The 17,008-nt window shown below is 46.3% G+C and overlaps 1 protein-coding gene across 1 annotated transcript in view; it reads left to right on the forward strand.

Annotated features, from left to right (window-relative positions):
* The first annotated feature begins 1,844 nt into the window (after positions 1 to 1,844).
* The window catches only part of NUS1 (NUS1 dehydrodolichyl diphosphate synthase subunit), a 28,969-nt gene continuing 13,805 nt past the window's right edge, over positions 1,845 to 17,008 (forward strand). The window contains exons 1-4 of the mRNA XM_075597736.1: positions 1,845 to 2,471; positions 10,931 to 11,059; positions 12,643 to 12,795; positions 15,701 to 15,800. Of these exons, the coding sequence (XP_075453851.1) occupies positions 1,985 to 2,471; positions 10,931 to 11,059; positions 12,643 to 12,795; positions 15,701 to 15,800 (869 nt within the window). The 5' untranslated portion in view covers positions 1,845 to 1,984. The remainder of the gene's footprint in view (positions 2,472 to 10,930; positions 11,060 to 12,642; positions 12,796 to 15,700; positions 15,801 to 17,008) is intronic.

A 17,008-nucleotide genomic window follows, 5' to 3' on the forward strand; every position in this document is an offset into this window, starting at 1 on the left:
CTGCTGGTGGGGAACTCGCTACATTGCCGCCCGCGCCAACGAGCGCAGCGGGACCGAGGCCTTACTGACACCTTTTATTTTAAGCCAACACTCTAGGCAGGTCATTGCCAAAGAGCTTACAATAATTTATCATGACCAGCATAGAAAATGGATCATTTGGGGAGGGTAAAAATGAGAGATTTAAGCAAAATACATTTACATTTATTTGCAATGGCTTGCAGTAACCTTCCTTGGGTGATTTCCTTATGTATGGCAAAAACAGAGCTCCTTATACTTCCTCCCAAACCTGGCCCTACTACCCCCTTCCACATTAGTGTTGGAAGCACCATCATTCACCCGGTAGCCCAAGCACGCTGCCTAAGGGTCACACTCGACTCGTCTCTCACATTCGCCCCTCACATTCAAAATGTATCTAAAACCTGTCGCATTTTCCTCCGCAATATTACAAAGATATGCCCTTTCCTCTGTTACTCGACTGCTAAAACTCTGACTCAGCCCCTCATTCTCTCCCGTCTCAATTACTATAGCCTCCTGCTGTCCGGCCTTCCTGCCTCTCACCTGTCTCCCCTAAAATCTATCCTAAACGCTGCTGCCAGAATCACTCTACTCTTTCCTAAATCTGTCTCAGCGTCTCCCCTGCTGAAATCACTCTCCTGGCTTCCGATCAAATCCTGTATCTCGCACTCAATTATCCTCCTCACTTTACACTCTTCTGCCCCTACTTACATCTCAGCCCTAATTTCTCACTATGCACCATCCAGACTCTTGCGTTCTGCTCAAGGATGTCTTCTTTCTATCCCCTTTGTATCTAAAGCCCTCTCCTGTCTTAAACCTTTCTCACGGACTGCCCCGCATCTCTGGAATGCCCTTCCCCTCAGTACCCGACTAGCACCCTCTCTATCCACCTTTAAGATCCACCTTAAGGCTGAGTCCCCGCTGGCACTGAGCGTGCTCATGCTTGGAGAGCACTCCAAGCATGAGCGCCGGGTGTCCTGCCATTTACGCGCGGGGGGTGTGGGGGGGGGGGCATTGGGCATTGAGCGCGCTGGAAAGTTAGATTTTTTTTGTTTACATAAGCGCCGAGCGCCGGTGAGCGTGTGTGTACGACTGCGTGTGCACCGCGTGAGCGCGAACTTACATAAATCTATATATGTAAGTAACCGCGGCAAGCGCCGCCCACACAGCGCGAGCAGGGACGCAGCCTAAGGCACACTTGCTTAAGGAAGCATACGAGTTGCAGCGTGGCTAATACTATACACGATACATAAAGCTTGGCCCCCTGCAGGCGCACTTACCTGAATGCCCTCCTTCTGTCTTTGTATGTTCTCCCCACCAATTAGACTGTAAGCTCCTCGGAGCAGGGGCTCCTTTTCCTAAATGTAACTTTTATGACTGAAGCACTTATTCCCATGACCTGTTATTTGTATTATTTGTTATTTAAAAGACACAGGTACATGCTGGATACATGCCTTAAACTTGCCTTAAACTAGCCCCAGCATTTCTGCATTGATTAATGGCCCATCAGATTAACAGCGGCGGTCCCTGGCAGGACTGCCTGGGACCCGTGCTGTGTTAATCCTATGACCCATCGTCAATGCAGAAATGCCTTAAACTTGCCTTAAACTAGCCCAGCACATACCCAGAATGTAACCGGGCTAGTTTAAGGCAAGTGTCACACTGCACATGCAGGATCTCTTGTTCAGCAGTCAGACTTCCTGCACTTCTCCTCCGCACCACCAGAGGGCGCCGCGGACATTTGTGTTTCTATGTATCACGTATGTTCCTTCTTTTCTTTCTCCACATTCCGGCTCCAACCTGCGCGGGCCACGTCACGCTCTCTGCTCTCGCGGAAGTGACGCCACAGGAGCCGCCGGCCAATCCCCGTGTGCACTGGTTTCCGTGCAGCTGTGTGAGGGAGTTGATAACGTGCAATGTGTTGGGAGTAAAAGATGTTACCGAGGCGCCGGCAGTGAATGACCGCATCATGTCCGTGGTGTACGAGCTGGCCTGGCGTCTTCTGCACGCGCTGCTCTGCGCCCAGCGCGCGCTCGTCTGCTGGCTCCGGGTTCGGCTGTGGAACTGGAGCTGGATATGGAGGTTGTGGCGCGCGACGGCTGCTGTCCTCGTGCCGGCCGCCATAGGGTTCCCAGAGAGGAGAGGCGCGAGGCGCGATCAGCTGCTGCACCAGCAGTGTGACTGCAACTGTGCGAGGAGGCACCAGGGGGACTGCAACTGTACCAGGGGGCATCAAGGGGACTGCAACTGTGCCAGGGGGCACCAGGGGGACTTAAAGCACCTGCTGCAGCAGCATAGTCTGTGCCTCTCGGGGGACGGATCAAGCCTGGCAAAGCTGCCCGTACATATAGGGCTGCTGATCAGCGAGGAGCAAGAGAGCTACACGGATGTAGCCAACCTGGTGGTGTGGTGTATGGCAGTGGGCATCTCCTATGTCAGCGTGTATGATCATCAAGGTAAAGCGAGTGCTGTTGGATGTGTGACACATGTATCCGTTTGGATGAATGGCAATCTTCTGTTGTGCAACAATGTTTGAAGTTTAGCATGAGTGGTGGTGGTCAAAGAAAGGGCTGCAAATCACAGCTTCCTGTGCAGAAAATGCACTCTATGGTACATCACAGCTAGAGGTGCTATATTACCAGATCTGTTATACATGTAGAAGAGTACAGCGTTGGGTTTACTGTATCATTGGTTATGGTAGACTAGTTTCCAATGTACACAATGTCTTGGTTAAGCACGCACACAGGCATTACTTGGGACACCGTGCAAGATCAGGTGTGCACCAGTGTTGTCATAGAAACTAAAGTATTCCACCTGCCATCGTAAAGTAAGGCAGCGGGCATTCAAAAATCCCAACTGAACGTTTGCTGCAGTTACATCACTTGGCTTGTGTTTTATGTACAGCTGGGACCGTGCTGAAGAATAGTTTCCAAGACCTTATTAATCTTTTACTGTAACATTTTGCTGTGTTTAGGGCTCTGGGTGGTATTGCTTTATTAAGTATTGGGGATGTGTGACTTCCACACAACATAAAAAGTTCAAAAGAACTTAAATATCCAATTTCTATATTTACTGTGACTCAAGGGAGCTATTAGACTTGCTCATTTGAGCTTCTGTCCTCCAGAGGCGCGCGGGTGTGTGTGATTTTAAGTGATGGTGTGTATGAACCGAACACTGGTATAGTCGTAGTCAGAAGAGAGAACTTGTGTAGCATTAATACTTGCAGCCATTGCTTTAGAAAGTATAGATTACTAGCTGCTATTTTGAGTTTCAAGATAGCTTGTACAACAAAAGTTGAGCCAAAAGAGCATAAGCAAAGCCTTACCGGTTAGAACCACTGTTTACAATTCATGATCCAGTCTACAATGCCATATTATAATTATAATAATAATAATTGTCAGACTATAAATAAGTGGCCTAATGCCATGACTTCTCATTTTGATTTGGAAAAAATGGGGTAAGCTTGCAAAACAGGAGCCTGACCTGGAAAATATGAACAGTAATTCATCATCTAGTTTGGGAAGTAGTGGAATTTTTTTTCTCTTCTCCCCCCCCCCCCCCTCTTATATTCCACGATCCAACCTGTAAAATAACTATGTGGTAGAGAGGGAATATCTACATAATTTCCTGCTTTAATGGGGTTTCCCCCCCCCCCCTTTATCTGCACCACAAAATCTGAATGATATGTTTTTAAGTAGTTGAGGAATAAAGCAGAATTTAAACTTGGGATAAGTTTGAAACTCCACTACATCACCCAACGTATTTACCCATACGCTAGCTTTAAATGTCCCACATAAAATCAATCTGACACTTATCTAATGTTCTATATATTTAAAAAAAAAGTCATTTTAAATGGTTTACAAACACGCATACTGGTTATTTGTGTGTGTAAATAAAGCCTTGGGCCTTGTCCTTGCTGCGCGTGATGGTGTGTGGGGCGCACACAAAGTGCGGCCCTCTATGGGGCCAGCCCCAGTAACTGCCTGCAGAAAGCGCGATGCACGACCACTTTTGCCAAAAGACAAGATTTGTCTTTTTGGCGCAGTGTCCAAGCGTTGGCCACATCACAGTGGCGGTTCAGCCAATGAGGGCGAACCAGCTGTGTGATGTCATGGCCGCATCCCTGCCACGCCTCCCCGTCGCGAGGGATCTGAAGAACTTCAGATCACTCGGATTGGAGGGAACGAGTCCCCCCCCGTCACGTTTACACTGGGGCCGTAGCCTTAGCCAGTTAAAAGCACTACTTCCGTTTATTTAGTTGGTCATGTGAGACTGCACCTTTTTTAAAAAGTATTTGTGCTATAAACTTGGCCACTTTATGGTAGACTGCTGATTGTTCCGCGTTTGCTATACCACAGTCTACCTTCTCTGATGTGTCTCACTATGTTCCTTCTGGTAGTTGGAAAAACAGTAGGGCACTGGCAGTATCCCATGTGATGACCTTTTCAGGAGTTGCTCTCTGATCACCATTACCTCCATAAAGGATCTTTATTGAACCCAACCAGGACTTGCCAACTAGTTCACACTCCACAGTGGAAAGTCGAATCTGCTGATTTTCATGGTAGTCACACTATTAAACAAAAAAAGCATGTCTGGTTCTTTCCTGGGTTAAGTTACACCATTGTTGAAGGCCAATGCAACTTCTTGGCAACTGACAACCCTGCTGAATACATGTACTTAGACTTTGTAATGTTTGCATGGATTGTGGGTTCACAGTACTCATAAAACGTGTTTTTTCTGCAGGCTGGTCCTGCGCAATGTTCCTTTGCCCTCCACTGCTGGACCAATTCCTGCACCCACAAGGACGGTCACTACTTAGACCTGGTCTTTACTGAAACTGTTCCCTTTCTGATTGATCTATCTCCACTCCCCCTTCTGCTCTCTGACATCACCTCTTATTATTCACCACCATTCATTCCCCTCACCCGCTCCTACCTGTTCTACTCACTACTCTCGAGACCTTTGCTCCATTGACCTCTCTGCTCTGACATCTACCCTAAACGCTAACACCACCACCACCTCCTTCTGAATTCTCTGCTCTGATCATCTACAAAGTTCTCCTCATTACCTTCAAGGCTCTCCACTCATCCTACATATCAGTTTTGATCTCTCGCTAGGCCCCTGCTAGCCTCCTGCTCCTTTCCACGCCTTTCACGCCTACTGCTTTATTACCATGAACCTTTTTCCCTCCCTGCCCTTTACCCGTGGAACATACACTCTGTATACGCCAATCGCAGTCTTTCCCCACCTTCAGGCCGCGCTTATAGTGCTGGCGACGCGACCGATGCCGTCGACGCCCACGATAGTTGTAATTTGTTTTACAGCGACGGTCACCAAAGGAGGTGAGCCGCCGTCTCTGGTTTAGAAACAGTCACATGTGGCGACTGTCTCTAAAAAAATCAAATAGACGCGACTACCAAATTTTTTGCCACTCAGTCGCCGTTGCGCTTACTATAAGCGCTGGTGACGGAGTCAATGTATTTGTTTTCGAGCGACATCGCCATCGCAAGGCACTATAAGCGCAGTCTCAGTCAAACCTTCAAACTCGCTTCCTAAATGAAGCATTTCAGTAGTCTAGACTAATGGCTTCTGTCCCACAGCCACTCCTACCAAACATTGTGGCCAAGCACTGCCATCTGCTGCACTTATTCCCTCAGCTGCTGTCTCTGTAAGCCTCCCAACATACCACTTAGATTGCAAGCTCTCCGGGGCAGGGATTTTTCTTCTCCTATAGTCTGATTTTGTTTGTTTGCACTTATTGTATTATAAGTTCCTGAACTGTCTCTCTTTATAAAGCGCGCAGTACATTGTGGCGCTATATAAATAAAGATAGAGTTGCCGCCATGGTACCGGTGCCTTTTTTTGTTTACTGATAATACAGATTGGAGAAGACAGACCATTCAAGGATTCAAACCCGGGCTTTATAACCTTTTCTGAGATTCGGTGGTTTTCTCACAAAGAAAATCAGTTGCCTGTCTTCCTAATGCTGCTCTTTCCTGCTCTGAAGCTGCCGTCACTGGTTTAGTTTCCAACATTCTGGCTTGTTGCAGACCTGGTCCGTAGCTGTACGTCATGCTTAACATAAGCTTCTCCTGTAGTTTCACCCGTGTCACAGTGCGTAGCAGAATTGAAGCTTAAAGTTATTCCCAATGCAGGTTTGAAATAATACTCCATGAATCGCAAATTTTTATTTTTGTCTCCCAACAGATTGTTTAAACTCCCTATTATACAGTTCTCACTGAGGACCAAGGATAGCACCAGAATGTAGCTTGTGGCATAGTGCAGATTAATATCCTATCTATCCTATCTATCCTATCTATCCTATCTATCCTATCTATCCGTTCTGCTAAAGTGCATCATAATTAACACATCCTCTTTGCTTTCAGTAATATCTTTGTCTTTAGCAAATAATTCAAAGTCTTCAGTTTAACAAAACTAAAGGTTTAGTATATAGGGTCATATAAGGGGCACTGGCTTTTAGGGTGGTAGATCTCTCAAACAATTTTTGCTAAAAAACAAATAGGTGCAGGCTCTGTGAGCCAGGAGAGGCTGTGCGTGTTGTGTTGTCTGTGGATGGAGAGGGGAAATCATGCTGTCCGCACTGATATCGCTCAAAAAAAGGAATTTAAAGCAGCATTTCATTCAAAATACTGTGTTGTTTTTTTTAAATCAGTTGTGTAGTATTAGATATTTCAATTAATTTTTTTCACTCAATGCTCTTTTTATTGACTTATAATGTATTACGTTTCACTTTACCAATTATTTAGGTAGCTACATTGCTAACGCCTTGAAATAGGCAGCCATATTGGATAATAGCATTGTTGTAAAGGCAAGGAACTGCTGCACAAACGGGCAAGAGGAAATGCCCCATTAACCCCTCCAGTACTCTAATGATGTATGTCCATAAAGCTGCCTCTCCAGGGGCCCTTTCTGACGTACACTGCACGTTTTTGGCTTTTGCTGGGTTTTTTTAAACAAAAAAAGTATTTTTTTTATGGGATTGTATGCATTGGTGGGTTGATCACGACTATACTGACGATGCGCGCGCGCCTCCTCTCTGTCAGATCCGGCTAGACGGACGGAACATGAGCCACATCGTGTGATTGCTCAGAGACTGGTGACGTGATGCAGAAGGACCAGAGGGTCTGTGGCCACAGAGGTGGCACGACCCTCTGGCACGGAAAGGGTTAAAGTGTGTGTGTTTTTGTTGCTTCTACAGTTTGCGGTTTTCTTCCTAATGTCTTTAAATATTGCAAAGCAGAAGTAGCTTATTTACTGCAACTAGATTTCAGACTGTTGCTGTATGCCTTGTGCGCCCTCTGCAGCTACTGACACTGACGTCACAGCAGGGAGAGATATACTGGCAGACAGGAAGCACGGGGTTTATCGTGATCAGAGACAGGACTGCACAGAGCATCCACTGCTTACCCTAACTCTGAGGCCGCCGCGCCGAAAGACAAAAATCTTGTCTCTTGGCCAAGGTGGTTGCGCATCGCTGCTTGTGTGCGCCGCACGAGCCGCAGTGGCCACTGGGGACCTGGCTTAAGCAGTGACTTCTCTTTGCCCTGCAATGTTGTCTTGACCTGACTGACACGGAAATACATATGTTCTTCTGTGCTCGGGACAAGAAAATCGGGATGTTACATGCAGGCGGAAGTAACATGTAAAGGGCCATTTGGATATTTATAACATCATTCGCCGGCCATACAGACACAGACAGGCAGGCACACAGCAGGCACACAGCAGGCATGTAGGCACAAAGAACCCCGCCCCCTACCTCTAGTAGTTGCTGCTGGGGGGATCGTGTAGGGCGGATGCTGGGGTAAGTGCGGGGGGAACTGCTGGAGAAGCATGGGGGAAGTGCGGGGAATGCTGCGGGGGGAGTACGGTGGCTGCCTGCGCCTCACACCACCTCCTCCCGATCGAGCGTGTGGCGGCCATTTTTTTTAAAATTAGCGCGACCCAGGTTATAGCAGTTGCCTTAGGGCCAGACCAAATGATTTCGAGGGCCTTATACGGCCCTCGGGCCTGACGTTCCGACCCCTGATGTAAAGGAACCACTGTACAGCTGGGGTGTTTTTTAAGACATTAGAAGGAAAGTGCAGGCACACTGTAAAATATCACAGGATGCGGGTATCCGCCGGTGCTCCATATCAGAAGGGAATCCTTGGGTCCCAGGGAAGATTAGAAGAGAGACAGGCACACCGACTTGCTGATCAAAGAAAATGTATTGTGCCAAACGGAACCAACGTTTTTGGCTGCAAATAACCACGTTTTGTCAAGGTGAGGGCACATGTTCTTTAGGACACTTGATGGTTATTGAAAACCTAACATAGATTATGAAGCCAAAGCATATATAAAAGTTTAAGCAAGTTTTAATATTGTAACAATCTCCACAGATGGCTAATATTTTACTGCATTGTTTTATTTCAATACTATGAGAGCCCAGGTATCCCCATATTCACTAAATGGTGCGACGCTTGAAGCACGTCCTAACTCCCATTTGTTTGAATGGGAGCTGGGTCTTTCTAAGGCCTCGGACACGCTTACCGCTGGCGTGCTGATGCGCGCTGAGGCTCAGGGAAAGCGGGTGCTTTCCCTGGCCTTGTGGTTGCTTACCCTGTGCCCTCTCAGCAGTCGTCAGGGGGCGGGCGCGTCACTGGCCGGGGGCGGGCCAGTGACGTCACGGAGCTGGTTTGCCCTCATTGGGCGAACCGCTCACGTGACCGGCCTCTCTCGCCGGGAGGCGGTGGAATTTTAAATTCCCCTAAGACCTGCGCTTCCGCAAGTGCGCGGAAGCGCAGGTGATCCCCTACTAAAGCCGCTCTAATTGCGGCTGTAGGGGCTCAGTGCTGAGCGGGAGCGCGCATCAGCACGCTTCCGCCAACAAGCGCCAAACATGGCCAAGGCCTGAGGCCTCGGGCATGGTCAGCGCTGAGGCGCGCTGCTGCTCGGCAGTGAGCCCCTGCAGCCGCAATGAGAGCGGCTTTAGCAGGGGCTCGCGCACGCTTCTGCAAGCGTGCGGAAGCGTGTGTTTTAGAAAAATGTTAGATTTTGGCGCTCGCCGCCGCGCAGGGCCGGTCACGTAAGCGGTTCTCCCAATGAGGGCGAACCAGCTCCGTGACGTCACAGCCCCCCCCCCCTCCCCCGACACGGCCACGGACGGCGCGCAGTCTAAGGCCAGGGAAAGCACCCGCTTTCCCTCAGCCTCAGCGCGTCTCCGCACGGGCATGGACTCAGCCTAACCCGTGGCACCCTTTATGGAGTATGGTCCTTACGGTTACGAGAGAAGGGGAATATTGGAGAAATACAGTATTGCCCTGTAGACAATCTGAATCGTGTGCAATGATCCATCATTCCTGTGATCAGGAGAACGGGCTTGACAGGCCATTTGATTAATGTCACACATTTGAAATAGCGTAATAAGCGTGAACTTGAGGTGTTGTAGTAATTGTGATCGCTTTCACAATACATTGTACATTGACAGCCTTGCCTCACTCAACCAGTTCCAAATGTGGTTTGTTTCTGTGCAAACGAAAACTACCTTTAAGAAAAGTGCAATCATGCTGTTCAGTGTTAAATTCTCTAGCAGTTCTCTATTTTGCAAATAAGTGATTACAATTTTAACTACTATTTGATCTTGAAGCTTTTTACATTTCTTGTCTAATCTGTCCTTGACTCAGGATATCTGTCCTACCTTTCAGAGTAAGACTTTATGGGATCCGTTTGTGAAGTGTAAAGTGTGCTGTGTAACAGATTTGTGCACGCTCACCGCCTCATTGTGAAGCAGCCACACCCCCCAGAAGCTGATATTCGTTTAACTCATTGGATGCTAGTATCTTGCCCCACCCGAGCATGTCCTCTTAAAACAAAACTAGAAAAACACTAACCGTTACACAGCACTGGGCTGTGGGGAGAGCTCCATTTTTAACCTCTTAACTTAAGCGTTTGAGATTCTCCTGAACAGGGCATCAAATAATAAAATAAATGGGAAAGGGCTCTTAACCCCTACAGTGCCAGCTCCGTGTCCACCGACCTGCCATGTCACGTAACTGCTCTTCGAAGGAGACAGGCCCAACCCCACCTTCAGTTTAGTACAGCCCCTGGGTTGGCACTTTTCTTGGTACATCGAGGTACTTAAAGGGGTTAAAGGAAGTATAAAAAAAATAAGATGACAAACAATGGTGATGAGTGACAACTTCTGCTTTAAACTATGAATGAAACATTAGTTACTACTAAAACAAGTACCGTGTGTGTGTGTGTGTGTGTGTGTGTGTGTGTGTGTGTGTGTGTGTGTGTGTGTGTGTGTGTGTGTGTGTGTGTGTGTGTGTGTGTGTGTGTGTGTGTGTGTGTGTGTGTGTGTGTGTGTGTGTGTGTGTGTGTGTGTGTGTGTGTGTGTGTGTGTGTGTGTGTTATCCTGAAGATTATCCATCTGAATGGAGATTATCTCTTCAGCATGGAGGGGGGTGTTTTGTCACCGCACATTGAAGGGGTATAGTAGATGTACTAATGCTTAAGATGGCTCCCATGCATGAGTAAAACAAATCCCAATTGCATGTTCTATATTGTAAGTGCATGTTAATTGACAAGCATCTGGTGCAGACATTCTGCAATTAATCCACATGCTGCTCTAACCTTTTACTGTAGGACCTGAAACGGACCACTCCGAATCATGGCCTGTCTGGTATTCTCACTATTATTGCTTTTAAGTATGTAATTCAAGGTGATCTTGCACATTATCCTTCACCCATAAGTTTTATTCTTGGTTCTTTACTAGTGTGTGTTGGTTCCAGGTTGCTCCAGCTGGCTCTGTCCTCGCTGCTCAGTTTTAATAGCAAACACAGGCTGTGTTGATGTAAATAAGGTGCAGGATTTATGTGGTTTTGTTTTTTATTTGATATTTTTGTCCTCCTAGGTGTCTTCAAACAAAATAGTTCCAGGCTTATGGATGAAGTTTTAAAGCAGGAACAAGAACTTCTGGGCCATGAGCATTCCAAATATCCGCTGGAGTATGCCAATGGCAGCACTGACAAAACAGAGGAGGGTATGTTTGGATGACCAGTGTACCAATCAGATTGTTCCCTGAATGTTTATAGGCTGCTGTGCCAATGAGGGGGAGGATATATTTCAGCTGTTGTAACCGAGGTTCCAATGCTTCTTTTCGAGACTGTGTGTGGTGTGTGGGTTTTGTTAAGGTGCTATCCAGGTCAGTTTCAGTCTTGTAGTAAAGAGAAAAACCTCTGCTAGAAATAAGACGTCAACTTGACTGTCTAAATAGGGTGATCGGATTTCCAAAAGTAAGAAAAGCGAAATATTAAAAAATAATTTCTAAAACAAATCATATCACTTACCATTATAATATTTTTATCTGTCTAACGTCCCTAATTATGCTGTATTAAGGATTTTACGCTCTTTCCTCTCTCGCGCGCTTATCATTAGCACAGCAGTATAAACAAAACAAAAAAGGGGGGGGGGTGTGGCACGAGCACGTGCATTTTTTAAGTAAAACTGCTTTGTCTTTTGTCACAGAAATTGTATTTGTGGTGATGTTTTTAATGAAAAATCAAAACACAATTTCAGTGACAAAATGCAAAGAAATCTGACTTAGAACGCGCGTGCTCGCCACACCCCCCCTGGTTTAGCTATTTGCACTTCAATATTTATACTAACTGAATTCCGTGTGTGTGCGTCTATGCTGCTGCTGTGGAAGTGTCTGCGCATGCGCGCCGAGATGCCAACACACTGACGTCACTTCCTTGACTGTACTTCCGTCACCATGAAGGCGATTTACTGCAAGGGAAATTTTCGTTTGGTAGGTGCCAGCAAAGAAGCTTCACTTCAAAAACATAACACACCTGTATGGGGATTATGGCCCGGTTCTCAGGTCTGGTAGAATGGGCCAATCTGGTTATTTGTCTTCTCCGTGTTGGACCCCGTTGTTTTGTGTTGTATAACTTTTTGTTTTGGACTATGTTGGTTTTAGTTTTCATAATGATTGATTTATTTGTAATGTATCGAGCATTGTTGGGGGTTTAGAGCATGGGTGCGCAAACTGGGGGGGCGCGGGCGGTTGCAAAGACCCCGCGCACTTCCCCAAGGCATTTAAATTAAATGCCCGAGGCCTCTGTAACCTACTTACCGGGATTCAGAAGCCTTGTTGTGCCGCGTCGCCATGGCAACGGGATCATGTGCCGTCACCCGCAGCGTCATTTTGTCGCCAGTAAAAAAGTAAGGGGGGAGCAGGCAGGGGGGCGCAGCTCCAAAAGTTTGCGCTCGCCTGGTTTATAGGATGTTGCTATATTGTGTGTTGGAATCTGGAAAGAGATCTTCACTGCACAGGATTAAATTATTCTCTTTAATACAACATGGTCTCTTTCCGCTATCTTCATTGTATCGGCAGTTCTTGGTGTCACAACTGCTCTCGCAATGTCCCATTCATACACATTTTGTGGGGAGTTCAACACAGGAGTTTTGGATGAATGGGGCATTATTCTAAGAGGTGATAATAGGTGAAGGAAAAAGTTCATTGTAGCCTTGATAGCCGCCTGAGCAGAAAGTTCTGTGCGTTGTGAGTTTACAGGTCTTCCCATTAACCTGTTCTAAATCCTTTCAATTTCCTCTGCACAGTTCTGAGCCATCGGCCCACCTTGAAGGTGCTGTCCCCAGAGGACGGGAAGGCGCACATTGTGAAAGCTGCTCAAAGTTTCTGCCAGTTAGTAGCCCAGAAGCAGAAGAGACCAACAGACCTGGATGTGAATGTCCTAGACCATTTACTAAGAAGTAAGTAATACATTACTGTCGGTACCATTCTCAGCTTTTTATTCACTAATATGAAGAAAGAGAAATTAACAGTAAAGTTTTTTTTTTTTTAATTAACGTAACAGATACCAGAGCGGATTTACAGTGTCGTTTGCCTATAACCAGTGCTGTAGTGGAGGGTGTATACCATATACCCTCGGAATTTTTGAACCATTGGGGTATGCCCTCTGCTTTACAGAAAAGTAGAGGAGAGTATACAATATGGTTTAAAAATAACTTAACTTGAGCACGTAACTAGCGAGCTGTTAAATCCTCGCTGTGTGGGGGTCCCGAGGAGCATGTCGGAGCACTGGAGGTTGAGCCCAACTTCCATGGGGCCTGTGCGGCCTCTCTACTTGCTGTGGCCAGGGTGGAGGGGGGAGCCCTCACTCCACGGCCAATTCCTCCTCCCCTTCCTATTTACATTTTCCTGGGACTCGGACCAGAAGTTGGGCAGGTGTCACACTGTGAACTTCAACCTACGCTGCGTTGCGATACGTGATCATCCCTGCATGTGCCCTGCAGCAGCTGCAGATCCCACCGAAGTGACCCTGGTCAAAGCAGGCTGCCACCTATCCCTCTCCCACGCCCCCTAAGGTAAATTTCATATGGAGGAGGGGCAGGGGGGGGGGGGAGAAGATGCTCACAAGGCCACTGGCACGGAGACAATGGTGGGACTCTAGAATTTTTTTTTTGCATATTCATTTTTTCTGTTTGTGGGTGGGGGGGGGGGGGGGGGCCTTTACCTGAAGGTTCAATTTTTTTTGTTTAGAGTATTACGGTATAACACATATAGAGATATAGATCTATCTATGGCATTGGCTATAATCTCCATAGTTGTCCTGTCATTCACAGCCTATGTAGTAATAAAGATGGGCTTTATCACACCCATTTGTAAGGCTGTACTAAACTACCCAGCGTGCGGGTGTTTTTTTCTTTTCTTTTTTTAATTCCTTGCTTTGCTACTAGAGGGATATGTGGTACATTGCAGCCACATGTTAATTATTTTCCCCGCTATAAAGGGCGTTTAGAAATAGTAAAAAGTGCACTACTGTTAACATTAAGTGATACAGACAAATTGTGAATAAAGAAGTGTGTAACTAACACTAATCTAGAGGTCTCATATACCCAAAAACATATAACAGATCATTGCCAATAAAAATATATACAAAACCGTGTGCAGGGGTAAGAGAGGGAGCGCCTGCAGCTGTGAACAAGAGGGGGGTGGCTCAGCACCCCCAATCACTAGAGGAAACGAAGACAAAAAAGACACAGCGCAAAAACGCTCAGTGAAGAACGTATATATTGATTCATATCAACACAATTTTAATCAATATATACGTTCTTCACTATGAGCGTTTTTGCGCTGTCTTTTTTGTCTTTGTTTCCTCTAAAGGGCGTTGGTTGAGGAAATTGGCTATTTAACCACCGCAGCAAGCTGACTGCTATAGGTTTTGTATGGGATTGACTGTTGCTGGTCTTATAGGAGTTGGAATTGGCAGGTTGCAGAGTTTTTTCACTGCTTGTATATCTCCTCTCCATCCTCAAGACAACAAAGGCTGCACCATAGAAAAGGCTATTGTGCCATTCTAAGATTAAATACCTGGTCTTGAATAAAACTATAGTCCTCGGCAAAAGTTGCATAACGTCTGTTTCTGACGTTATCATTGGAAGTCTTATCTTATGATTAGAGCTTAGCCCATTAGTTTTCATTAGCCAGGGCCGATTCTCTATTGTAGGATTTGAATTTCTTTGGTTGGTGGATTCTTTCTTTTTCAGAAACACGATTATTATTTTATGCCTTTCCTTAGTCTACCCGGCAGAGGAAACTGGGTGGGAAACATCCTCTCCGTTAAAGGAGACGTGTAGTATAAACCTCTGTAATGCAGAGTAATTTTGAAAGCATTTTCTCATAATTATACTCTACGGGTCCCTGTATCACACAAGGGGGTAACTCTATGGCTCCCTCTTTCGCCCAACGTTCTGTGAGGCTTGTTTTAGCTGCTTGGTTAAGTGTACCTGAGAGAGGGGTAAAAACGTTCTGTACTCTTCTGCCATAATAAATGTAAGACCCGTCTGTGCTGAGTGTGACACAGCGCTTACTCCATTGACTGACCTAGTTTTAGGGAGCTGTTGAAAGGCCCAACTTTGGTTCTGATGAAGTTAATTGGCACTAAAGTGCACCAGAAGAAAGGTGAAAGATCAGTTATGATAGGAACGTCACAAGACCAAGGGTTTCAGGGCACTGTTATCATTTCCCAGATACAAAGGGAGGCTAGAGCCACATGCTAATGCCAGGGGTGACAGATATAGTCATTGGATATATATAGAGAGTGCTACTTCATTAAGGAGTAAAGGATGCATTAGACGGTATTTATGCAAATGCATTTAGTATGATCAGGGCTCAAAAATATTTGGTAAGGACACACATCCTAAATATGGACTGAAGCGACGGAGCACAAGGTGGCAAATCTGTTTGCACTGCTACTTGAGCAATTTCTGGTTGTCTTGGTGTTTTAAGCGTTCATTGGTTTTATTATTTGGTGCCATCTATAGAAATATTTATCCTTGATTCTAAGTATAATGCATTCTGTATGGCCTCATTTCAGTTTCACAAAGGTAATGCATTATTCATACTTGGTAATACATTGACCATACGATCATTGTCACGTCCATCCAATACTGAAAGAATGCTTCACTATCTCTGCATAGTAATGCTGGCACAAATCAAAAGTGCAATATTTTTTACATTTGTGTTACTGGGTCTCTGTCCTTTATGTTTAAAGACTAATCTACGTAAAGTCATTTACCTCACAAAGTTTAAAGGTAAGTGACAATCTGATGATAAATACATGTTCTGGGATCATTTTACATTTCATTTCCTCAGGTACGCAAGGTTTCCCTGACCCTGATCTAATACTGAAGTTTGGATCTGTAGACAGTACATTAGGCTTTCTGCCGTGGCACATCAGACTTTCAGAGATCATGTGAGTATACACTGTATGTCTCTGATGGTGTTGGGGGATCATCTTTTGTATATACTCTTCTAATGTAAAAACCGTGAGCTGTGAAAACCGAGAGAGACTCTGAATTAGATTGTAACATAATACATTTACGTGATGAATCTTCCAAATGCTGGAGAAAGGTCCTACCTGTGCATGTCAACCTGATCTCATTACTCGGGAGAGAGGATGTGAAGGATGGTGTACAACTTGGGGAGGATGTGAAATATATTTTAAGGGATACAGCCCCTTTTAAGGTTTAGATTTATATCTATCGCGCTCTCTCTCTCGCCCCCTTTCCCTCTGTGTCATGGTGACTACGTGTGCTGCTATACCTGTGTGGCAAACAGGAGGCCTGATTCTCCGCCACTGGGGAGCCTGGGGTGTATGTATATCTACTAAACAGCGCCTCCACCTGAAAAGGATCCTCACATAGTAGGATTACCCCTCCCAAGACATATGCCCAGTAATACACACACAGAGTATGAGGAACAGTATTTACTGGGAGGTAATAAACAATGACATCAATAGGAACAACAATAGACATATGTATACCAACCCGCGGAATATCCCCACAGTACTTGGGTGCAGGGGCACTAGTGTCCAGACCCCAATGGCCTTTCCCATCCCCAAGTGTGAGACAGCGCTGCCCACGTGAATGTTGGTGCACTTATGCGGATACCTTCCCGGGCGCTCCAGCCCCCGGGTGTAGCTGAACAACCATCAACGGGCAGTCTGCTGCAATTATGCCTTCCGCCTCCGCATGGACGTCCCACCATAGTCACTGAACATAGGTGGTCTGATCCCAGACCACAAGTTACACGTCACTGTGTGGCGTAGACACTGTGTCCCTGATACTGCACAACACAGGGAAAAATGTCCCTAAGTAGGATCTTCCCTATAGAGCTGCACGTGCCTACTGTGAGTCGGGGACTAACTGGGGCCTGCAGGGGAAAGCTGGCCTAGTCCCAGGGCTACTGACACCTGGGACCCTACCTCCCTCTTCTGTACCCTGCTCCCAACTGTCCCCACTGTCCTCACTGTTTTAAATGCAGAAGCTCTTATGGCTGCCTGGCAACATGTAGACTGCAGCCCCTGAGGCTGATGGGACTTGTTGTTCCAAGCGGATCTATGGGTGTAATGACCGCCGCTGGTATTATACTGCGCATGCGCCAGGTGTACAAAGATGGCCG

Source organism: Ascaphus truei, chromosome 4 (genome assembly GCF_040206685.1).
Source record: "Ascaphus truei isolate aAscTru1 chromosome 4, aAscTru1.hap1, whole genome shotgun sequence".
Taxonomy (NCBI): Eukaryota; Metazoa; Chordata; class Amphibia; order Anura; family Ascaphidae; genus Ascaphus; species Ascaphus truei.